General features: G+C 34.0%; 1 protein-coding gene across 3 annotated transcripts in view; it reads left to right on the top strand.

Annotated features, from left to right (window-relative positions):
* Positions 1-26,289, top strand: part of Smr (nuclear receptor corepressor smrter) — a 178,355-nt gene that overhangs the window by 65,839 nt on the left and 86,227 nt on the right. For 2 of the 3 annotated variants that reach the window (XM_085827152.1, XM_085827160.1), the window contains exon 2: positions 16,801-16,830. The exons of the other annotated variant lie outside the window; for it this stretch is intronic. In XM_085827152.1, the coding sequence (XP_085683278.1) occupies positions 16,801-16,830 (30 nt within the window). The remainder of the gene's footprint in view (positions 1-16,800; positions 16,831-26,289) is intronic. 3 annotated transcript variants of the gene reach the window in all.

The following is a 26,289-nucleotide window of genomic DNA, read 5'->3' as shown; positions in this document are numbered from 1 at the left end:
AGGGGGGAAATTCTCGCCAACAGGTTCCTTCTCCAAACCCCTTGGCGAATTGTCTCTCTTCTTTCTAGCGGCGTAGAAGACAAACTGGTTTACATTATGTCTATGGAGCCTTTCCTTCTTTATATAGACTTTCTTCGGCTAGTTGACACAGGGAACCGACTCCGTTAGCTCAGATAAACCCCAGTCGGCGCTTTAGTGCTCCGAAAACTCACGTCGAGCTAACAATTAATAACTGAAAACAGATGCTGTCTCCCATCTTAATTTACACTCGGCCCCTAAGAAATGTCTAGTACTTTTCGAACTCCCATCTTAATTTACACCCGGCCGCTAAGAAATGTCTAGTACTTTTCGAAATTACCAGGAGGGATATGAGGGCCGGATACGTTTATATAGTTGCATATAAGGTCAATTATACTTGTTCAATTATACCTATTATGTTGATACAAGGACGGGACCAAAATGTCGCCAAGTTTGGCCGCCTTTTGAGAATTAATATTTCTCGCCAAAATAGACTTGCCCCTGTATTTTTATTTTTTGGCAGATCATGGTCTCCTTAGATTTTCATGTATCATTATACAGAAAAATACAACAATTTCACGTATAATCACACAAAAATCATTTAACTATGGACAAAATTCGCAACAGTATTTTTCGAAGTATGACTTAATTGCTTTGTCTTGGTAAAAAGTTCACTCTTTGAAAGTCATTAGGGTAAAGAAATAAAATTTCTTCTGTAAATATGGGATGTAAAACTTTAAGCACGTCGATTTTACTTACTTAGTACAACGTAGGTGCGTTGATCTCCATCTTCTCTAGAATGGAAGTACATGGATTCACGTCTGTAAATCCATCTGCTTGATACCATACAGTTTGTTATTCATCTTAACAGCACTGACCAGTGACTGCGTGCAAGGCTGCTTGACATTCGACGAGCGCTCATATCCCAGTGAAAGAACTGGCTGCTTTGGAATTTTCAGTGTTTTGCTCATCTGTTGCATAAAAGCAAATTTAGTCTAAAAGAAACTCTATTAAAGGAATCCTTTCCCTTAGGCTAGATAGCCCTTGTGTGCTTTGCCTAAATCCAAACAATTAATACATATGAATCGGTGTAAATTTCAAACGCTAAACACCATTTTACGTGTATACACGTTTTAGATATTTTCTGTGATCCCTCATGTAATGTCCGCACACACTTCGAGTTTGCTAAATTTGTCTCTCGAAATAAAAGCTTATTTTTCTTTTAACTAGCTACCCACATAGTGGTATTTGAACTGTGAGATTATCATTTAGATGGAAGATAAGTTTCAAAATTCTCACTTCATATTCTCCCTTTTATATTCAAGCTGCTAATGCCATGATGAACAATATTTTCTTTGCAAGAACAGAAATCCAGGATTTAAGACTTTCGGCCAGTCATTTTTGTATCTACACTACAAAAATGCTGAGATACGAATCTAAGTGTTTTACTTACTCAAAAGAACCAGATAATTATTTCAATAGACGTTGAGATTCCTTGAGGAGAATTAAGGCCAGCTAAACTATTTCAGTTTTCCGCGTGAAGAAGACTCTGCGGGTTATGGGGAAAGGGTTGAAAGGGAAAATACTTAACAAATAAATGAAAAGAAAAAGTAATGTATTCCCATGAAGAATCGTGCTTATTTCTTTGCGTGTATTCGTCATCGTTTTCGCATTTAAAATACATATGCTTTATGATTGAACTGAACTGTTGCAAGGATCTAGGACAGTTTTGAAGAAAAACTTGTCTGAAAAGATGCAAAAGATTGAGGAATCTCCCGCAGAGGTAATATTTTCTTGCAAATAGATTGACATGACGTTGAAAATCGAGGGCAAAAAGAAAACGATATTTTTTATTTATTTACTTATTTTTTAATTTGAGCGAACAGTTCGGAATTCGCAAGAATGAAAGTAATTTTGATTTTTAATTTTGCTTTTTCTGTCATTTTTCCTTTAGAAAGGAAAAGACAATGATAACGTCCGAAATTTAGCTTGTTTTTTGTGGTAATCATTTGGACAGTACTTGTTGAAGTAATTTACAACCTAAACCTATTCCATGAACACGGATTAAATATCATTAAAAATGCGATCAAGTTCTTGGCCGCTTTGGCATTCAAGAATTTGGTTGGTTGCTGCTACATCGAATTCTTGGTCATTGATTGATTAAGCGGTATGCTTGTCAACCGACAGGGATTCGTTTTTCACCTCTTTGTATGTGATTTAACTTTACATAAGTTCGGTATGGAACCAATTTCAAACTTCTAAACAAAACGAATATGATGATTTTTGTTTACAGCAGGTCCCGCTGAAATGGCATTTGAACTTCGCATCTAAGTTGTATTAGATTCTTTTTGTCATGCTTAAATGAATGTTGTACATTTTTAAATAAGCTTTTTATTGTACCGGTAGAACAGATATATTATAATTGAAATGGCGTTTTTAAGTAGAAATATATAAATTTTAAAAATACTTTTATATTGTTATTGGTTTCTGTGTAATGTAGTTGAGCTATAAAATTGCATGAGTTAATTAATTGTACGAGCTATAAAAAATATCTAGTGTCTTAACTGGCCTCATCTGTTTTGTCTTGTCCAGTATCAACTTCAGAAGTTCAGCTTTTGCTTCAGAGACTTTTGCGATAAAGGTATTTGTCACATTGTGCAGCAAAAGTCGATGTTTGTTGTAAATAAACATCGAAAAATAATTCCGAAGCAAATGAGATCAGAAACTTGCGATGCTCTATTACAGTATTGCATTTTTCCCCCTTGATGTGACGTTTAAAAACAGTGGTATGTTACGATATACTAGTGTCTAGTCCAAAAAGGATTATTTTGTTCCCACCTCTTAACATAAGAAACTGAGCCATCAGAAATTATTAATTACTGCATATCCTTGAGGTTAAAAATATCTTTATAAAAATCTTAACAATATTTTTTTGGGGGAGGAGGCCTTATGTTACATTACGCTGTCATGACTTTATCATCTACTTGTCCTGGCATCCTCATTTTTAAGAGTGTTTATTATTATTATTATTTAAAACGCGGATAGGTAAATAAACTGTTTTCAAAATGTTGCCCCTTGAACTTTTCAAGCTGCATTGGTTAAGAAACGGAATGATTTAGAGAGCAGCGAACGCTCTTAATATTTTACATCTGTAACATATTTAATGTTGCAGATTAATTTATTAATTTAAAATGCGTTTAGTTATGTTTTAGGTGACATTTACATTTAGGTTATGTTTTGTTGACATTTACAATTAATGAAGTGTTATGCAATTAATTTCACTTAATGAAATATTTTACTAGCTCAATATACATTATGTAATATCTCGACATAAGTATTATATTTTAATACTCATGTTACACGCAAACACACATACGTGTATTTAGTTGGGGTTAACTTGATAGTAGATGACAGGTTGACTAAGGAAAGCACCAATTCACTTTTTCATCGTGGCCGAAAACACTGTGCGTAGATTACAGGAATTCTTTCAAAGCACAGCTAAGCATGATAGATAAAACATCATTTTTCTGAAAAAGAATTCTTTGGATGCACATTCTGCAGATATCGCGTAACATGATGGGTACAGTCTGCACCTCATAATTTTATATGCGCAGTTACATTTTAAACAATGGAAGATATTGGAGAGCAGCGAACTGGGTTGGGTAGGCAACGGGGCAAGCGAGAACGCAGCTGGATAGCGAATGGGCAAGAATTTTTGCAATGTAATGAAATAACGCAAAATGATGTAATACATGTACTTGAAGAAGGGATGTACCTATTTACGAATTTGTCTGTGATATTTTATATTTTACACAATATAGATATATTCACGCTAGAAACGTCTGTTACAAAATCTTTCCAGTTTAGTGCTTATCCATCCACACAGTCTGTTAACCCCTTCACGCCGACTGTCACGAATACGTGCCAGCAACGAACACACTTACCTACCGGCCGACACGCAGGCGTGCCAGAGGATTGTTCCGTTCTCTACCGACTGTCACGTATTTGTGCCAGTACGTTGGAACGTTTTTCAAACTATAAATTCTGCCACAAGATGGCACTGTATGTCCATATGGTTTCAGATACATGTAAATTAGACCTACTCGAAATGAGAGAAGCATGACTCACATACACGTGTTTTTGATTATATAAACAAACGGGGAAATAAATGTTTCCGAATGGCGTGATTTATGACGTCTCTTTAAATCGCACTTTATTCGCACGTGGTAGTTGTTTACTGTAAGTAGAGAAGTTTTATTTGCTCCAAAGCGTTGGGTATTTATTTCGGTTTGCAGTTCAGTTTTTAGAAAATAATTAGATCTTGTTAGACGTGAATTCTTTGTTTTTACCGTTGCAATGTCGAAGCGTCGAAAATGTTTAACAGAGCATGAAATAGCAGAAATGATGCAAAATATTTCCGATATTGATTCTGATATTCTGATATTGATTCTGAAAGATTAACTGAAAGACATTTTCCAAAACTTTGTTCAGAAGAGACTGATAAGAAAATGAGACGACGATGCTTCGTTTGTTCACATTCCCGGAAAAATCCTCCAAAACGGCAAATGAGTTATTACGAGTGCAAGGAATATAACGTAGGACTGTGTGTAGATCCCTGTTTTCAAATTTTTCATACGAAAAGAGAATTTTAAGTAATATATTTAGTTTTCAGATGTATAATGTTAAAATTCATAAAATGGTTAGTAATCAAAATAAAATGTGTAAAATATGCATTTAAGCAAGAAATAAGGTAATTAAAGTATATATATAAAAATATTTATAAAGCATAAGCCGTTTAAATACTCTATAGAGCATTATTAAACAATGCGTTGATACTTCGGAAATTTCATGGATTTAGGCTTAGTAGCAAGAAAGCCCCTGGCCCTGGAGAGACGCTCGCGTAAGACACTGCCGGCCTCAGCGATAAGCGCGCATTTTCGCTACCCGGCTCGAAGGGGTTAAAATGTTACCATTCTGAGATAACGTCATCCAGGATAAACCCATAATAGATGCATAATTAAGTAAATGAATCAAAATAATGCAAAGTAATAAGTTCACAATTAAATTCTTTACAAAAATCTAGTACAAATTTGCTCCCGTTCGGCAGTAATTAAGTACCCATAATAATAGTAAAATCACATTATATATATTACAGTTCACTATCATTTTATTAAAGAAAAACGGAAGCAAACAGCAAAATCATTATTGAGCTAACAGTTGAAACGATTCAAAATAAATAACCATCAGAAAAAATTTTGTAACTGAGATTGTAGTTCTGATTTATAGAGCCCACCAGCGGCAGAGCGGTAAAGTCGCTGAACACTGGTAGTTCAGTCCGAGGTTCGAATCCCGTGAACGGGGCTGGTTGCATGGGAGATTTTGTGGTTTTCCCCATGTGTAACGTGTATATGAGCCAGTTCCCTTACAAATTCATTCACGAAAGCATCGCTCCCCTTAGGCAGATAGCCCTCGAGGCTTTTTCATAATTACACACGCAGTTCTGACTTATAAACCGGACATTGTCTACAACTAGGAACATATAATGAAATGCTGTCGGCTGCAAAACATTGCAGATATATATTACATGTGTTAACATTAGCTGTTAAAAATGAAAAGGTGACAAAAGCTGATATTCACAATATATGTGGTACATGCCGAACAACTCAGCTTTTCACAACATTTTTTTGCTTCTTGGGTGCAATACCAACGTAACCAGATGAATTTCGTATACTAACTATTGTGTTATATAAGTTAACTGTATAACTTAAGGTTATTTTTTCAGCAGTATGCTGAATAGGATAAAAAAAAAATAACAGAGAATTCAAGATATAACACATTACTGCAGTGTCAGTTTACTGAAATAAGAAATTCGGAGGTGACTAGTGTAATATGATGAGTTCTTATATCCGATTTCATTCCAGTACTAGCAGCAGAAGGTGGCTGTTTAATTATTTCAATGATGCAGTAGTATTATAATCAGTTATATTTTTATTTACCTTTTACGTTTGTTTACATTTCACTTATTACCAGTTGCACCATGCGAAGTTTGCAAGAATATATGCTCTGATAGCTGGCAAATTTGAACTTTTCATGTGTTTATTTTATGTTATGCCCATATGATACAGTTTACTTTTTGTTTGTTTGCTTATTTAAAATAATATTTGCTGACGATTGAAATTATGTGCTAGTTCTTTAAAATTGTTTTAATTTTTCGAAAATTTCCCTCTCTCTATATATATCTTGCCCCCGGGGGGCGGAGGGGATCGCTTATGAGTAAGTTCAAGTGTTAGTTCAGTATCTAAATGAAATAATTTATAAATTTAAGTAATATATCAGGTTTGTTGTATATTTAATGATTTTTACAAGCATATCCAACATGTCTAATTAATGAAGATATTTCTAACATATTTTGATCATAAGTCTCATTCTTGAATCTGTAGTGCATTGTACTGGCGTCTGTTATGTTAAATGTTTTTTTTTAAATATCTACTTTAGTATTAACTAGCAGAAATGCACATATTGTTTATATTACGTGTGTTGACTTTGTTATGAAGATGTGATTTTCCTTTCTTTTTTCCTTCTCGGTCCATTATTCTTCGGCGGTTAAAGTTGCTAAACTCTGGTCGTTCGGCTCGACGTTCGAATCCCGCGAATGGGCTGGCTGCATGAACGTTTCCGTAGTTTTCCGCTTATTTAATGTGTTTACGAGCCAGTTTCCATTAGAAAACCCTCCACGAAGGCATTCAACTCCTCAGGAAGATAATAATCACTTAAACCTAACCAAAACCAATCTCTTTTCCCCTTCTATCACTTTTTCCCTTCCTTCTTTACTAATTAAAGGTAACTTTTTGTGTTTATAATAAGTATAGTATTGGAAACCCTTCCTGTTTATGTATCCTTTGATTCAGTATGATTTTGTATATAATCATGTTTTCCTTGCACATTTCTTGGGATGAGATTCTGTAAATTTGTCCTTCGGTTTATTTACTTTATTAAGAAATAAATCTTTTTGAGGCAATATATAGATTTTTAGTTTTGCGAAAATTCGAAACCCTAGAAATACATTTCATATTTGATGCATGTTTTATCCTTTCTTTGCACTTGTAATGCTTTCGTGTGAGATGGATTTTAGTAGTGCACTTGTAATGCTTTAGTGTGAGATGGATTTTAGATGTGAGATAGATTGTTTATAAATGGTTTTATAAGTTCTGAATCCCGCTGCACTAAAAAAGATAAATTGAAGATAAATTTGCATTTAACTGTCATTTTCAAGCCTGTTAATTGGCTGGCCAATTTTTCCAATAGCTGTAACACCCCAGTTCCGGATTTTAGCCTTGGAAAGTAGACAAGCATCCAGTGATTTGTCGTAATAAATTATGCTTTATTCCACTTTGCAGTATTGAACATTGATTTGTTAATGTAGATATGCTTTATGATTTATGTACGTAGATCATGTTTTATAGGTGTATTTGCTGAATAAAGAATGTTACATTTGAAAATGAAGCTTGTGCTTATTTGTATTCAAAATTTGGTAAATGAGTTGTAATAAATAAATACAATAGTGTGTTTATAATAATATGCTTGTGGGTCATATATATTGTACTCATATTATTATGCATAAAAAGTAGCAAAGAGCTAACGATAAAATTAATTTTTAATAAAATTAATTTTATCGTTACTTTGATTGACGAATAGTTGAAATACCGCAGTCAAGTTCTATTTTACACAGTTGCTGTGTTTCTGTAACTGTTAATTTTCGTCTGATATTGGCAGAAAATTTCCCATTGCTTTAGAAGTAATCAATGTAATTAAAATTTTTACCCAATTTGAAAATGAGTTGTGTACGAAGCGATTAGCGAAATAGTAAGTAATAAAGCACGTTATCAACATAGAATAGAATATCTGTAAAGAATTAGGGTGATTTGTAATATGAAACTGATAAATATTTCATAGAACATGCGATGTGGTGATAGTGTTAATTTAAAAAAATGTAGAGGTTCAGTTTTCAAACAGATTTTATATATTATTGTAATTATTTATACATACAGAAAGTACATTTTTTTGCTGAGGACAGTGGGGGTGGTCAGTCGTTTTACGGTTCAATATATTAATTGCACTTTCGTTTGAAGGGGACTATATCTTTTAAAGTAAAAGGGGGGTTGTCCCTATTTACAAGTAATTGAAATTGTAAAACAGTATTGGCAAAGACACGTTTTTAGGCAGTGTTTTATACATGATAAGAGGCTAATTAAAAAAAATAATATATAACTAACTATGTAAATTATATAATACGAAGACATTAGTTGCTAAATAGCATCTCAATGCAAATGATAGTTCCATGGTCTTTCATCCGTAGGGATAAAACTTTTTTTTAAAACTTTTTGTAATGTGTATGATGGAATTCCGACAGTTGCGAAAGCTCCACCTGGCGGTAAACATGAGCAATATCATCTGTCGGAAGTAATGCTCAAGGGAAGTAAAATAACCTGTTTTAATCCCCAGCCCGAAGAGGTTGGGAAAGAGAGAGGAGGGGTAGAGATTTGTTGCTCACGCACACACTCACACATGCAGAAAGCGTTAAAAAAATGGTAGGGAGAAACGTTCACCTGGACATCCTTTTCCTGCACTTCGCAATGAATAAAGAGAAGAGAAAAGCGGAGGGGGAGAGAAAAAAAAAGAGTAGTTGGTGTGACCTTTATTTGCCCTTCGCTTATTTCGTACCGTAAATAGCTTAAGCCCTGTAGAATTTTATAATTTTATTTTTGCCAATTGATAATTTATTAGTTCATTAACTCTGACCTTGCTTCTGTCACGTGTTATTTTATAACTTAATTTACAGACTGATAATTTTTACCTTTATTACGAATGTGTCTTTATTTGATCTTTCTTACCTATGTTTTACGTAGAGCTAGCTCATGGCAAAGAGGCAACTTCAGGAGGTGTGACTACTGGGGAAATTTGTGACTTGTGGATCTTGTTTAAGATCCTACAGTTGTTACGAGGTTTCCCCTCCTTTCAAGACGTGAAGTATATTTTCTAATATTAGCAGTCAGCTCCATTAACAGTGAAAGACAAAAGTGCACATGATCACATTTCTGTTTCATTTTTTAAAAATATTCAAACATTATACAGAACATAGCGAGGATTGTGGCATATCGTGTGAGGAATGGGTAAAAAATAAAATTTTATGTAAATGAACAAATTTTATATTTATTAATTAATATTAATATTTTAACATATATAAATATCTTGAAAGAATTTTTTTAAGACAAAATTAGTTTAAAGTATGTTTTATGAGCAATTTCATTATTGATTATTAGTTACTAAATAAACTGTAGGAATTAAAAATATTAGATAATACAAAATTGTCGTTAATAATTGCACCATATTAAATGTTTAACATCATTTTCGAAATGTCATCCGTATAGCCAAACTTCATGTCAGCAAGAGCCGCACGTTTGAATTCAGGAGAGCCGCATCTAGATTTTCTAAAAGCCACAAGTTCTTATTAACATCATTATAGAAGTAGTGGAGAAGATTTTAAATAGAAAGAAATCCCTGATAGCTTTGTAAAATGAGTCTAAACTAATTAATTACATCCTTTTGGACACTGAATAGTTTTAGTTTACAATTTGTGCGGCTCATGCATATAAAATATATGTATTGTTGCCTGCGAGGGGCCCACCAGCGGCCGAGCGGTAAAGTCGCTGAACACTGGTAGTTTGGTCCGAGGTTCGAATCCCGCGAACGGGCTGGCTGCATGGGCGTTTTCGTGGTTTTCCCCATGTGTAACGTGTATACAAGCCAGTTTCCCTTAGAAAGTCCTCCACGAAGGCATCCCTCCTCTTAGGCAGATAGCCCCCGAGGCTTTGCCATAATCACACACACACAAACACGCCTGCGAGAGCCGTATCAGGTTCGCGAGCCACACTTTGGCCACCCCTGGTATATAGTTTAAATATATATAATTGCTGACCTTCCTTCTATTGGAATTTCATAAAAATTAAGGTGGAGCATTAATCTTCGTCTGAGATGATTAAAATCATCATTTTTAATAGTTAATGGACAAACCCTACAAAAATTAATAATTTTTTTGCGTTCTTTGAAATGTAGGCATTAAACGTGATATCATTATGCTTTCAGTTTTCTTACCTTTGTAGCAGCAGTTGGCACACAATTAATGGAATTAATTTTGTTTTTAATTTTTATATCTGTTTTATGTGCCACAATAAAGATATTAGAGCAAGATTACGAAATATTTATATTAATAGCTTTAGGAAGCGACTAAAAAATCGTTTGGTATGCTTGTAAGACGCAAATATAAAAACCTATGCAAATTATTTATGAGACAAATGTACGATTAAATTTATTATGTAGGATAAAATACGGAATACGAGTATATAAACAAATATATGATAAAATGGCGTGACAAATGTAAAATCTATGCAAATAATTGTTAGAGACGTGTTTAGGGGATCCGTAAATCACATTCGCGAGAGGCAAACCTTCACAATGCCTACTCAGATCTCAGATGTAGGTTAGAAGAGCTCTAAAAAAATAAAAAAATTTGGAGGGGATGAAGTAAGTCTCCCCCTGAATTAAAAATCCGCTCTTTGTCTACTTGGAATACTTCCATGTCCAGTGTTTCGAATGTTTTTATTTGCATTGTTACTAAACCTGTTGTTATCATTATCCTCTTCCGGATTTTACTTTTATTGCTGTATACAAGAAAACTATGCTATTATTAAACCAAACTACGTAAATAAAGTTCACGTACGTATATAAAATATGTACGTTTTGTTACATGTTTAGATAGCCGGTATGGTGTTTTTTCGACCTTCGATCTCACATTAATTAACAAAAAGCATGTGGAATAATATTTCATCAATCGGCAATATTTCTTACCCCTCTCCAAAGTATATAAGTTGGAATCGCTTGGTGAAAATGCCTGACAAACAGCAGAGTATTATTAATTTATCTCTTGGCCAGATCTTTCCTGAAATCAGCACATGTTCGTGGATATAAGTGGGTTGTATGTTGTTAAATTGTGTAACAAGCGGTTATTGAGACATGACACATAGGTTAATTAAAAAATTAAAGAATAACTTTAGTTGCGTATTTAATTTATTATTTTTATTGTTATTAGTTTGAGTATTTTAACTGGAAAAATAAGTAATACACCTAGGCATTCTGTACGGATTCATTGTCGCATGTATAGTGTGGAATTTCCAATAACTTTTCTGTTGAAAATATAACTCAAATACACATCTCGTTTTACTTTACGGCATCCTGGTTTTTGATTTATTTTATAGACTGATATGATGTAGATTTAGGCATTTTAAAATACAAAAATAAAAGTTATTTTTTTTGAGCGGACGATTTAGGCATGCTCAATACGCAAATAAAAAGTAATATTTCTACTAATATAACAGTTTCTATTTTTATCTGTTTTCTAAAGGAAGAAGAATACGGATATTTAATTTCACTTCGCAAAGGATATTATAGCATAATTAAACCAAATTATAAAATGTAATAAAAATTAATAAATTATGTTGATTTGGTTAAGGATCTAAAGGATGTTACATGTAGCAGTATTGAACTCTAACAAACATTCAAATAGTTTGAATGTTTTGAAACTATTTGAACTAAAGAACAATTTAAATTTTCTGCGGTACAGTGTCGTCGGACTTAATGTTAAACTTTTTTTTTTTAGATCCCCCGAAATTTAATATGGACACGAATTAGAGGTTTCATTTTTTAATTCTGTAATTTCAAATACAACAGAACTAACCTTCAACGCGTCCACAAGCAACGACAGTTCTAAACGTCGATAGTATTGTTCCTCATTCTCAGTCAGCTGGCACCAATGAGAAAAGAGTGACGTCATATGCTCCACCTCCCAGGCTGTCTTTTCATGGTAGCAACGCCTAGCGCGATGTGGAATATCATATGAATGGTCGGAGATCTGGAACATCTTCCTAATTTATACATTGAAATACATCTTTGAAAAGAATGAAATTTATGCGTTGCACTTCTAACACATGTCTGACCTCGTTCCTTTAAATGATGATTGTGTGTTGTGTCTGCCAACGGTTTGTGCTTGTAAACAGATCCACATGCTGAAATTACTTGAAACGCTGAAATTACTTGTCAATGTAAACAAAATAGTGTTAAAAGCAAGTTAAATATCCTTGAATTGATAGTGGAATTTTTTGAGATAAAAGTATTTTTTATTATCTCACGATTTATCACGTTAATTTTATCTTATCGTATTGAGAACTTAAATATTATACTCATTTTTGGTAGAATGCTTGTAATAGATTTTTAGTAGATTGGATGTTGACGAAATCGAACTTTGATACTGTTGTTGACAACTATCCCCAAAAATGCTATAAAAAGTAAAATTAAAAAGTATCTTTAGTTATTGATTTTAAAGAATTTGCTCATATTAGATGGGTTAGTTACAGTGGATAGACAAAAATATGGAAACACCTTGTGAAATGCATGTTTGAAAAGAAAGATTGATTTTAATGAAATATGTAGGTGGCGCTAGCGTTTTTGACTACTGACGTCACCTATACAACTTTGTAAATGTGCTAAACAGTTCAGTTGTTGTCGGAGTACTGTTATGTGAGGTTGTCATTGCATTATGCCAGAGTTAACAGACTTCGAACGTGGGCAAATTGTCGGAGCACGTATGGTAGGTGCTTCTGTAAGCAAGGTAGACGAGGTGTGTAGTGTTTCAAGAGGTACTGTATCGAAGATTTATTCCGCATATTTGAAAAGCGGAAAAACATCATCTGCTAAATCACAGCGCGGACGAAAGTGTGTCCTGAGTGATCGTGACAGACGATCATTAAGGGCAATTGTGACGAAAAATAAGAAGACCACAGCTGCAAAAGTTACTGCTGAAATGAATGTTGTGTTACCGAACCCTGTGAGTACCAAAACAATTAGAAGGGAGCTTCATAAACAGGGAATTGCTGGCCGTGCTGCAATTGAGAAGCCACTCATCAGTGATGCTAATGCCCGTAACAGGAAAAGGTGGTGTTTAAGTCATAAAGCCTGGACTATAGAGCAGTGGAAGCGAGTAATATGGTCTGACGAGTCTTCTTTCACATTGTTTCCCACTTCTGGCCGAGTTTACGTCTGGAGAACGCCATCTCAAGCCTATAATACAGACTGCTTGTTGCCAAGAGTGAAACATGGCGAGGGTTCTGTTATGGTTTGGGCAACCATATCGTGGTTCTCTGCTAGCCGCATGATAACTGTGTCAGGGCACATGACTGCCAAGACTTATGTGAACAATTTGGCCGATCAAGTTCATCCCATGGTACAAACTTTGTTCCCCGATGGTGATGGTGTCTTCCAAGACGACAAAGCCCCTGTTCACACAGCTCACATTGTCCAGGACTGGTTTTCTGAGCACGAGAATGAGTTGTTCTATCTCCCATGGCCACCACAGTCACCAGAACTGAATATTATCGAACCTTTGTGGTCTACATTGGAACGGAAAGTGCGTTCTTGTTATCCACGGCCAACATCGTTATCTGAACTTGCCACCGTTTTGCAGGAGCATGGTATAATATTCCCTTGGCAAACATACAGGAACTGTATTTATTCATTCTGAGAAGACTTCAAGCTGTTTTGGATGCCAACGGGTTTCCTACACTATATTAAGCAAAGAAACATGTTTTTTTAAAGGTGTTTCCATATTTTTGTCCAACCCCTGTATATACGTATGTGATAGTTAACAAATGGGTTACATTTCATTTGTTTAGGATTTTTATTTTTTTATGCATATAACTCTCGAGCAAGAGATAAACTGAAGAAATTTTCATTGAGATATTTCGATGTCATGTTGGTTTATTAAGAATTCAGCGTTTCAAGATTAGCAAATAAAATTAATCTTAGCAAAACTTTAAAAAAAATTGTTTTTTATTCACTAATGGCTTGACTCTAAACTTATAAAAGTTTGCGCGATTTGCGCCGATCCATATTGCGCTTACAGGATAAATTCCGATTTTATAGAATGAGGTTTCCTCCCCCCCCCAAAAAAAAAGGGGGAAGGAAAAATATATATAAATAAATGAAAAATTGCAGTATAGAAACTTTAAATTACAGTCTGACATATGAAAGAAAAAGTGTAGCATAAGAAATTTAAAAATTGAAAACAAATTGCTTAACATATAGTGATAAAAGTATCTTTTAATAATTACATCAGAGCTGCAAATTCTCAAAAAATTATTAATATTAATTAAGTATATTTTGTGCTAATTCGGTCTTACTAAGAAAAAGTAGAGATAGAAATTGTTAAGAACTGCGTGTTCGCATTTAAATTGCTTAGTATGTTAATTAATATTAGATTCATTAAATTAGATAATTAAAGATCTTATACTTTGCCAAATTTCACACAAACTTATACTTTGCACATCAAAAAATGGCTATGCACGGAGGCTGTTTGAAAGACAAATTTAAAGCGCAGTGGTAACACTAGTCATTGCGCGTGAATGATAAATATTGCTTCTAGATTTCTTTGCATTTATCGTTGTTCCGTGTCTAAAGTATGATCATGTCTACTGAATTTATTTTGCCTTGAGATCATTTTACATATTAACTGAAAACATAAATTTCTTTCGAGATGAAATGAAACAAAAATATTTAAAATGTTTTCTAATTCACCCACCGATGGCAGAGCTCTTGTTGCGAGCATGCCAGGAAAACTCGATACCCGTTTTTTAGGGTATTAGGAGTATTTTTAAGGTGTATAAACACTATGTTTTTTTTCTTTATTATTTACCGGAAATGTTCTGATAATTTATTTATGCTTATGACTGAAAAGCATTATAAACCGACGCATCTCAGTAAAGCTCTTGAGTACCCGCTTTTGCAAATTGTTAAGAGTTTTTTCGTCCACGCTCATTAGCATCGCGGTTCAGCTTAACGTGAGTAGACTGTATAGTTTATTATTATTTCACTCGGTATATTAAATCATAATTTTTGCATCACTAACAATTCCATAATGATTTCTTTCAACTGCGTTTGTTGATCTTTGAGGATACTTTGCTGTAATGAGATCAATTAATCAGAGAAACTGATATAAAATTTTGCTTATGGTAATGACTCTTCAGCATTCTATTTCCATCCTTTCAATCTACCAAGTGATCAGTTACATCATATCTGATGTCTCAGCTTTAGTTCATGATTTTTGCCAGGGGGTGTTATATTATAGGTAATGTCGTAATAAAAGACATGATTGGACGCATTATCTGCCTGGAAAAAAAGTGCAATCAGCCAAGGACACTAAGCAGCTGCGTTGTCCCCCCCCCCCCCGCTACTCCGTTAAAAAAAAATAATCTTACGCTAGTATATGTATAGTCTGTAGTACGCGGCGTTATTTTAATGCTTTAAATTTCTTATCAATGTTCAAGTGTTGAAGCATGTTGTTGAAATTCTATTCATCTAGATTGTAGAATTGTATCAGTTTATATCTATTCCGATTACTCCAGTTTTATCTGTCTACGCATACCTTGGGTTAAATCAAGAGTTATTAAGTAGTATTATTGGTAAATCAAGAGTTATTGAATAAGTAGTAGTAGAATTATTAAGTAAATTGTATTGGGAGACGTGCTAGTTAGAATGTTAGAAACTTAAAAGTGTTAAATAGGTTCCTTATTTTATAAAAGATAAGTCCTATGTTATATTAGAGATGCATTTTATGTTTTCCGTTTTGATTATATACTAGGTAAGAGTTGGATCCTTAGAAGTGTTACATGAGCTATTTGTTTTAAAAGGGTAAGTTCTAAATAAAGTAACTCAGTTCCTTCGTTATGCTGTATTTAGATGTGGATTACGTTTTCCCCGTATTTATTTGCATAAATAATTTTTCAAAACTAAATTTTGACGCGTTTTATTATGTTTTATTATTAAATTTTGACTTTTATTATGTCACCGTAAACGACGTAATGGTTAACGGAGACTGGCTACTAGTCTACAGGCAAGGGTGGGATTTCGAGTCTTGCGTAAGGGTTGATTGTATACGTACGTTTTCCCCCTTGTTTCGGTTTTATATAGGTTTCCTTCATGTGGGGCACCTGGGGAATTCTGTGGGTAATAAGACAGCTAAATGGCCGAAAGGTTCTGCCATTTTTGACGAATGTTTGATTTCTTGCCGAAGTTATGTTTAATTTTTAACTAATTTATTTATTTTATTTTAATTTTATATAGGTATATTTATTTTTGTTTATTTGTTTTGTAGTTTCAGCTGTTTTATTTGCACAAGCAACTTTTAAAATTTCTTTCAAATTTACATATTGATAAATGGACATAATATTGTATTTTTTCCATGTGAAATGGAGAAGGAGATTTCTGAAAAACTATGGGAAATTATGGCTTGAATGATTTTATTATTGATAATTATCCAAAGTATGATGCCATCGGAGATTTAAAGCACAGTAGAAACTTAAGTCACAGTCATTTTGAATTAATGCAGATCAGATTAAAAACAGAACATTTAGTTTGGCAGTAAGTCAGCGTGGCTCGTTTCCAAATTCGATCAGTCTTGATTAAAACAAAATATAAAAGTTAACATATAAGTAGATGTTCTCTTTATTTTCTTTATATTTTAAGTTACTTTGCATTAGTGAAAACATTAAAATGTACTTACTGCTTATGGTGGTTAGATATTTGATAACAGTTAAACTTGTTATGATTGATTATTTTGATTTGATTTGTAAACTCCTTAGTTGAATACTGAATTTTCTTTTTTTGTTCTATTTTCAGTTCTCATGGACTAAAAAAGAGCGTCCACTGGTAAGTTTGCTAAGTAACTAAGAAACAGTGATCATAAAATCTTTCTCGGGAAAAATATATATGAATGACTATTTATAGCTCTAGCAATTATGCAATAACCGATGTAAATCTGGCTAATGAGCAATTAAATAAAACCGACAGAATTATGTAATTTTCGAACGAGAGCAAAGTAAAGTGAAAATAGTGGGTCATTCAGAAAGAATCATCCGATTTCAAATTCTTATAATTTTACCAATTAAGAAGGCAGAATGGTAAATAATACATGAATTTAAAGGGGTTCTGTCTTAAAATTTACATATAAACAAACATTCTTTCTCTCCTTTTCTTTCCTTTCTTTGTCTTTTCTTTCTTTTCCTTTTCCTCTTACTCTTTTTTTCCCCCTCCCTTTCTTTCTTTCTATTTTGTCAAGCTTGTGGACTTAGCTCTGTGTCTGCCACGAACACATCGTCTCTTACATACATCCAAACATAGGAATCGCCGGGTGATTAATTTCTGGAGACTTTAAGCTGTTTAAATCTGAATCGCCTGGTACACTGCGTCCGGTAATTTGTAAACGTATCCGCAACAAGCTGTGTGTTGTTTAGATACTGTAATTCACTTAATTCTGTAAATCTTATAAAGATTAGCGTCCTTGTGGTTTGACAGCAACAAAGCTTCGACATATTTTCTCCTTTACTCATTCACATAATGCAAGATGGCGTTCGGCAATAATATGGGAAGATGGACTTCTGCTGTAATGTACAGAATGAATGATTAGAAAGATAAAATAAAGCTGGAATACTGTTTTATTCGGCAGGGCAAACCGATAATTTCAGCAGACAAAGAGCAAAGGGGCGTATTTACGAAATGTGATTGTATAAAATTTATGGGTTTAAGGCACCGTCTATGATTGATCCGTGAAGTTCATGTAGACGAAAGTCCTTTCCCTGGAAATGGAAATACCTTAAGTCATAATGACGTCACTTCCCCCCATTTTTTTGGGGGGATCCCTTTCTTTCTTTGTGCCCCCTGTGTTCATTCCTGCTTTTTTTTTCATTGCCTTCAAAATCTGATAGTGACCAAGATTGATTGAAAGGAGATTGATTGTTCCGTACCTAATTTACCAGAGAACATGCTGTTGTCTGCCGAAATCCAGAAATTATTTCCTGTTGCGCAATTTTTGTCTCGTTTTGAAAATGGCCATTGTTCTAAGAGAATAGCAATAGCGCATTTTCTTATTGTGATGTTTTTTACGCCTTGTCACGAGATCTAGTCTTTATCTGAGTGAGGACCGGTCCAAAAGTACAGAGCTTCAAGGTATTTTATTTTTTTTAGAACTGGTTTTGCTTGCGATACTGTCTTTCAGTATTATGTGCTGTCTACATAATTGCTGATAACGGGAATTTTCTCACAACTTGAAGACATTTTTGGTGCAAGGATGAGTAAGTAAATCAGGGTAGGGAGCAAGAGAATAAAACAAATTAATAATTTTAATAAAGGCGTTTGAAGCATTTGCTACTTTTATTATAGCAAAGTATGTAATGCCTTTGGACGCATTCCATCGCGGGAGGCTTTTAATTTCTCACGGCGATCCATTCCGTAGAACTATACCTCACAGTGCCTTTGGAAGATAAACACTGGTATTGAGCATCACTTACTCGACCACTTCGAGATGACCAAAATAATTTGGAAAGGTCGGTAGTCATCCTACAAAGATCTGGCTTTCGGTTTTTCTAAAACCTCTGAAACCGAAAGAATGACCGATTAGGTTCTCATAAAATAAATACATACTGCAGGAGCTATGAAGGTGCACTATGAACTTCCATGAAATTCTAGACCGACCTTTTACTACATTTTAGGATAATTTGTATTAAAGATAGGATAATTTGTATTTACATTATCGGGGGGGGGTGTAAAAAAACTTTCAACTCTTAGGAACCTAGCCAAGGATGAAGTGTTAACTTTTTTACAGCTTTAGACTCCCGCCACTGGTAGCTGGCAAAACCTTTTGAATAACAAAAATAGTTTACATCGAATTTATTCTATGAAATTAATGATTGATTGATTAAGGCAAAGCATATGAAGGGTACCTAAGTTAGGAATAGATTTTTGGAAGATTTTCTAAAGGAACCTGGCTTTGGCAAGTAAACATGAGGGAATGCCGTGAAAACTCAAACGACTGTTGTTCATGCACCAGAATTTGAACCCGGATAGAACTAACGAGTGTTCAGCCGTTTTTATCCACTTTACCGCTGGCGGGCCAAATTTAGTGAAATGGGAATCATTTTTAAATAAAAGTTTAAGCATTTAAAAGTTTAATTTAAAAGAATTTTTTAATGGGGAATGAATATTTGTTTTGCATATATTTTTATATCTAAATAATACACTGAAACATCTCATGGCGATCACGTCCCCGTGACTACCTCTGAAAATGACCAACATTTCACATAATATCAAGAAACATTGGTATTGAACATTACATTACAGAAAACCAAAATCATATAGAATTGTGGGATGTTAAAACTGTCCATTATTTCAATATTTAGCTTAAAGTATCTCAGAGTTATCAAAGGTCATAGTAATATTTATGGCGCGCCCTTATTCGTAAATTGATTTTGAGTGAAATGAATTAGAACGAAATTAAATTGAGAAGTATTTTAAGGAAATCTCTCTATTGCAAAATAGACACGATTTTGTTATCCTCTAAAATATAGTAAAAGGTCGGTCTAGAATTTCATGGAAGTTCATAGTGCATCTTCATAGCTCCTGCAGTATGTATTTATTTTATGAGAACGTCATTCTTTCGGTTTCAAAGGTTTTAGAAAAACCGAAAGTCAGATCTTTGTAGGATGACTACCGACCTTTCCAAATTATTTTGGTTATCTCTAAGTGGTCGAGTAAGTGATGCTCAATACCAGTGTTTATCTTCCAAAGCCACTGTGAGGTATAGTTCTACGGAATGGATCTCCGTGAGAAATTTCGTTATATTTTTATTGAGATATCCAGAACCTTTTGACTTACAGGTTTCTTCCTGTAAACTAAAGAAAGGAAATCAGTATAAAGACATGGGAACTTTTTTAGTTAACTTATCATTACTTTGCGATTGCATAGTATAGGGAGTGCCATAGAGTTAAGTGTAGACGTAACTTAAAAAGAGACGAAAATATAAATTAACAATACTGTCAGTAAATCTCTTCACAAAAAGCTTTAGGCGGCATTGAAGAGCTGCTTGAATACTTATCATTATGGACCTCTCAAACAACTTCATGTGAGGATTTTAAGTGACAGATTACGTTCAGCGGTTCTAAAATGATGTAATCTGAAATTCAAATGGCTCTTTCCCGAGTATTATTATTCATTGTTATTTTTTAAGTCTTTATGTTTATATAACTATATAGGAGATAAGACTGTAAGAATAATTACTAGTATTGTTGCAGAGTCGCCGAATAATAATAGTCCGTATTTAACCTACTGTAACCTCAAGTAAAAATATTTCGAGGCTCGCGTGATGAACAGGCGAGTATTATCTTGATTCATATGCTTATGCTAATTGCTTTTAAATCATAACTGAATAATAATGTAAAATGTTCCAGTGTTCCGCATTTTATGTATTTTATATCAGGTAGTTGTGTTTTTTTTTGTGTGACCGCAGAGGTACATGGCCATTGCGTGTTTTCAGTATAGTTGCATGCGTAGTAGTGATTAGAGAACGTGATCTAACGTATTACTTTCTCATTAATTATGACATAATAGTAAGTTCTAGGACATTGGTTCATTGCCACTTAATAGTTTTTGAAATCTCTTGGAGGGTGTTACTCTTATTGGTGTTACACTTTGAATTAATTTCTTAAATATTTTCTAAACGACTTAAAGTAAATTAAATTCATATTATCTGCTTAGATAGTTTACATTACTTCTAAAAGAAAAGTTCAGTGTGCTTAGCCAACATTATCTCATAAACACACACTGTATATATAATAATTTAAATTAGCAGTAACCTCTTAATTCCTCATTTTAATTTGGGTACTTCCCTTCTGTGTTTTAAAAATAGTAATAACTTCTTGTAAACATCATCATTGAAAAGCTCACCCGCATTATGTCATTTGTAGTCATCTGCATTGCGTAGAATTCTTTCTCACCTCTACGTAATGAACTTGCGTAGACCGTTCAAAGCGTAAAGGATTCCGATCTTATATTATAGGCCCTGGACTTTTTCTATTGACTTTTGCTTCGCTAGCTTGTACCTCGTTGTTCGCTGTATTGTCCATTTTTTAAAAATGCGATCGAATTGTGAGGTGATTGTGGCACCCGTAGTGGTGTAAAATGAAGAATATTTGTGAGAAGAAATTATTAATCCAGGAATAAAATTATGTGTTTTGTTATCTACAAAGTATTCAACGTCTGCAAGTTTCTTCTTTAAATACGAAATTATTTTTTAATACGTTTTATCTTTTATTACGCATTTATTAGCACCGTCTATAACCATTGGCTATGATTACAGTTATTTGTGTCTTCTCTCCTCAGGTCGCTAACAACAAAATCATCACATACTATGTAACTTAAATTCACGTCCTGAATATAATGTTTGCAGTTTTTTTTTCCCCATGTGTATCTAGCTAGATATGTAGTTCCAAAATCGTGTTCCCGTACCCTTGCATCTTCTAGGCACGGCATGCATTTTGTGTTCAGCTCTCACTTCAGCTAACTGATAACGCCTGGTAGTATATGTGTATGTTTCTGTATTCAGGAGGCCGTCTAGATACCGAACATTTAAGTCACTGAACACGAGTAATTCGACCTGGGTTCGATTCTAGACGAACGGGTTTGGGCTGTAAGGACTCTCTCGTGTTTTTTACCGTGTTTAACATGAATACACGCCAGTACTCCTTGGACACCCTCCCTTTGCCTTGGAAACCCCTGGGATTCTTTGCCCTAATCAGGTAAAGCAAAGCAAACCTGTATTCAAAAAATGCGCGGAAACACCCCTATTGCAGCGCAAAATGGTGCTCCGCATTGCTTTGTGGGAAGATCACGAAGCATAAGACTTGTATGAATGCCTGCTTCACACATTCTTTCAATAGTTCAGTTGTCTGAAACCTTTATTACGATGTATGCATATTGTTTAATAAAGCCTCGTAGTACATAAGCGCATATAAGAAACTGTTCGATTAGCTTGTGCGTGCTATATGACAAGAATCGAAATTGCCTGTACATAAGCTATCATCTATTGCCAGTCATTTGAAGAATGTAGGCAGTAAATACAAATGTGCTAATGACATTGAGGATAAAGAGATTTTCGAGTCTCTTCAGATGACACACTGAATATTCAAAAAACAAGGCGCGGCGCGTTTGTTAAAAATGACATGTTCGAAACTTCTCCGAAATCAGTATCTTTTTGGGTTTAAATTAAATGTAATTTTATCAGATGAAGTTGTAATGTAGATGATATAGTTAATACAGGTTATATATGGATATTAAAAGCAGTGAAACCTTCTGCCTAGTACGTGTTTGTTTATGATTTCAGAAATAATGGTCACTTTTTGAAATTATGTTTACGAGGTGTATTTTATAAAAGATAACAAATGTAGTTCGCATAAATGTTATACTGATCAGAACACACACATCATTAGACTGGTCAGCACTTACCCATTCTGCAAAAATGTGTTTTAGAAAATCAGGATATAGTCCATTTGTTTTGTTTGCAGTTTGGCATTTAATGAATGTACATGACTATTACCATTTTTATTTACTCGTAGCTACAACTTTCTTTCAAAAACAAGCTTCACTACCTTATATATTGTAGCCCTAATTTATTTTTTTTTGTCCTATTGCAGTTTTTGCCGTTTTCCAGAAGAAGCCATTATTCTGTCTTGATTACAAAGTAAATAAACTATCGTTTCTGTTAGTTTGTCTGCAGATTAGTCTGCTGCGTAAATTGACTTGTTTCCCACTGCTGATAGGGTGAGGGAGAAAAAAACCTCGATTAGACGTAATATTGAAGTTCACCGATCCCGTTGAAATAAATTTGCCTCAGGGATGGAAAAGTGTACCTGCAACATCGATTTTCTTTCTGCAGAGGGCGGAGGAAAGCCGTGGAAAATAGACCTATTGATTCAAATTGACATTTAACTGAATATATGTCTATCATTTGTGCATGTCAATCTTCGTATAAGTCATAAAATTTCTCTGAAAAAAAAGTCGAGCCGTAGACCCACGCATAGCAGCAGCTTCTTTGGTTGTAGAATCTCCTCATCAAGGTCACCTTGAGGTAGCTCAACCGAGCTCTGCGTTGCAATTGCGTGATATTTCCCCCCCACACCGGTTTCCCCGCCACCACTCATCTGTTTGCTTTTCTTTATGCTGTCGTCTGTCGGTATGGGTGGGTGCGTGCGCCTGTGCGCTCTGCTGTGAATAGGAACTATATTCACTCGGCCGTGAAATCCTTTTATTTTTGTTTGTTTACTTTTTCCGGGAAAGTTCGTTAGCTTACTGTGACTTTAGGAAATAGAATGTAGGGTTATGTATGTGACAGTGCTGCGAGTTTTCCTTCTATTTTTTTATTTCATTTTATTTTTCAAAAGTTTCACGTTGTTTTTATTTATTTATTTATTTATTTTTGGTTATAAGCTTATTGAGAACGCTACAGTCAGTTGATCTGGGCTGCCCCAAATGATTCAACAGTGTGGGTGGGTTGATTTAATGCAATTAAAATTCATTACCCCCACCCTATATTTAAAACATACTATGTACACATAACTTAGTATGTTTTTAAAAATACTGTGGAGATGCTTTGAAGTCTGTAATGTGTGAATGCTGATAATTCACCTAAATCGGTGGCCGTTTTTGAGTGGGTGCTTCTTTATAGGTTTGCTTGATACTTTTTTTTTTAATGGAAAAGAAATAAATAGCCTAACTTCTTTTCTTAACTTTCTTCAAATGAAAATGTGCATTTACTGTATTGAACAAGTAAATATTACTTTTTATCTGCCCTCATAATAGTACTTTTTTATTTTATTTATGTATTTATTTAACGTGTTGATGCAATTCCAGTCAGAAATTCTGGCAATAAAATAAATTCAGTACGTGCGTTAAATATGAGTTACCGTAACTGAGATTTTGAAAAGTTCCGGTAGAGTCTTATTAAGTCGCGAATGTGTACTTTTTCTTGCTTCAGGTGCTTCCGAATATTGGATTGTAGTTAAGTAGCAAAAGTGGATTGTTTTCTTTTTCTCTCCTCCCCTTCCCAGGAGTAGTTAAATCGAAAGTAGATTATACACGGATTACATTATAGAGATTTGAATTAGGTCTGTTACTATCTAAGCCAGGTGTTCCCAGTCCTATGCCTGCGGGCACTACGACGTCTGTCGATCCTTTAACATGTGCCCGCCGCTGTGCGATCACGATAAAATTGTTTTAGTTTTCAATAAAATTCTATGTGAAAGTTGTCTCATTTTTAACAAAATAGAAATTGTGTACAACACAGATGCCAGTAAAGTGAAATGCGACCGATCTGTTTCTTTTTATGTGCATTTATAATTATAAATTACCAACTTATAACCAAAAATTCACCTTGAAAAAGTAAATGGTGACTACCTTCCAACGGGTATTCTAAAATATGTTGTTAGGGACAAAAAGGTTGGGGATCCCTGGTCTAAGAGGTAAATAATTTCTTGCAAAAAAGAGAAGCGTAAGTTTATCGGTAAATCTTGACATGAATAAGATTGCAAAGTACCCAGTCTGTATTAAAATAAGTCTGACTTCTGGTTCATCAGCTGCCAGTATTTACATTTTATTTCATTATTATGTCAAAAGGCATGCTTTCTGAAAGCGCGAAAGGCAAGGCTAGGTTTATTTTATTCATAGCTTTGTGGAATACTGCAGAGATTTCATTATACATTTAATTAATTTTTCACTTCCGAAGTAAATCACAATTTTAATTATATCAGGACTTCCTTTTCAAATAATTTAATGACTTCAAACAAAGCAAAAACTGTCGTAGATTGTTTTTGACGCAAATCAGAAATTTTTGCCACCTTAGTTTTGTTCTGTTTAATATGAACGAAGTATTAATTTTAAACGACTATTAAGCGTGTGGTCGATTGATAAATTTCTACATATTTATTTGAAGAAACAGCTTTAAAACGTACCATCATTAAAGGTTTGAAATTTTCTCTATATATACAATAGAACTTTAAGGAGAAATTACCATCTTATCAAGAACTCTCAGAAACTGAAATTCATTGAACCATCAGTTCATAACTACTACCTCCATAAGAATGATTGATCACTTCTGAAAATAATATAAATATGGAGACTCCTATACGCATGCAGTTTTATATATAGATCGTTGTAGGAAACACAATGCATCTTGAGATTTATACCAGTTTAGGGGGTAGCTGGCATTCTGCCATATGATGTACTCTAAATTTAAGTAGTACATTACTTGTCTACCCAATTTATTTTAATTTCTCTGTTATTATTTTACTGTATATACTGTTATTTTTCAGTCTGGAATCTTCCGACTTAGGCAGACTGTGTTTAAGTGATATAAAATTTTGAAACTGACTTGAAGTTCAGGGTCTGTCATTAAAAATTTCGTGTATTGATCTTTTATTGCATGGGGGGGGGTAAGTTAAAAAACAATTATTGAAGATGAACTTACTACACTAACACTTCCGCATGCAATCTTTTATGATATGAATAAGATTTAAAAATTAATACTTTTCCACATGTGATCTTTTATGATGCAGAGAATTTCTAGTCCATAATTATTTTCTGGCAAGCTACTTATAGTAGGGAAGGGAATAATGGAAGAATAAGCAATTTCAATTCAGACACGCAAATTCTCGATATCTGGAACATAAGCAACAATCCTAAATATCGCAGCACAGATTTTTGCAAATTTTTCAGTAGAATAAATCCGAAGAAAGTGCTTTGAAGTCAGCATAGGTGGTCCAAGTTTTAGATTACCTCTTCTAGTCCCCGAAATATTTCATCCATTTCATCCATTATTTTTTTGTTTTTGTTTTTGTTGGTGTGTGTGTTCAGCTCATATTTGAATTGCCCGTAAAACAACTATGTGATATTGAACAAATCAAAGAAACGGCGTTCATATTTTTCTGAGACTTCGTTATTTTGCGTTTTTCTCGAAGAGTACTGTACGCATGTGCCTAGATGTTTCTAGTTAAATCTGTTAAGTTAGCTGAATATTCCAGCGAACGTAATATTGCTTACTTAAATGCGTCGAATTTTGATGAGTTTTTTTTAAAATGAGAAACATGTTATATAATTTTTTTTTATTGAAAAAGTTAAAATGGACCATTAGTATGTTTGTGCAATCATATTGCCTGCAGTGTTACATTTCTTTGTATGCAAGGTATAAGCATCAAAATTTTTAAAAAAATCTCAAAATCTGCGTTATGCAGTGTATTCAGTGCAGTTATACAGTCAATTTAGTGCAGATGTACAGTCAATTCAGTG

This window comes from Stegodyphus dumicola, chromosome 1 (genome assembly GCF_044657685.1).
Source record: "Stegodyphus dumicola isolate Sdum_Otavi_A_Nest chromosome 1, ASM4465768v1".
Taxonomy (NCBI): Eukaryota; Metazoa; Arthropoda; class Arachnida; order Araneae; family Eresidae; genus Stegodyphus; species Stegodyphus dumicola.
Note: the sequence above shows the minus strand (reverse complement) of the source record. Positions and strands in the feature narration are given on the sequence as shown.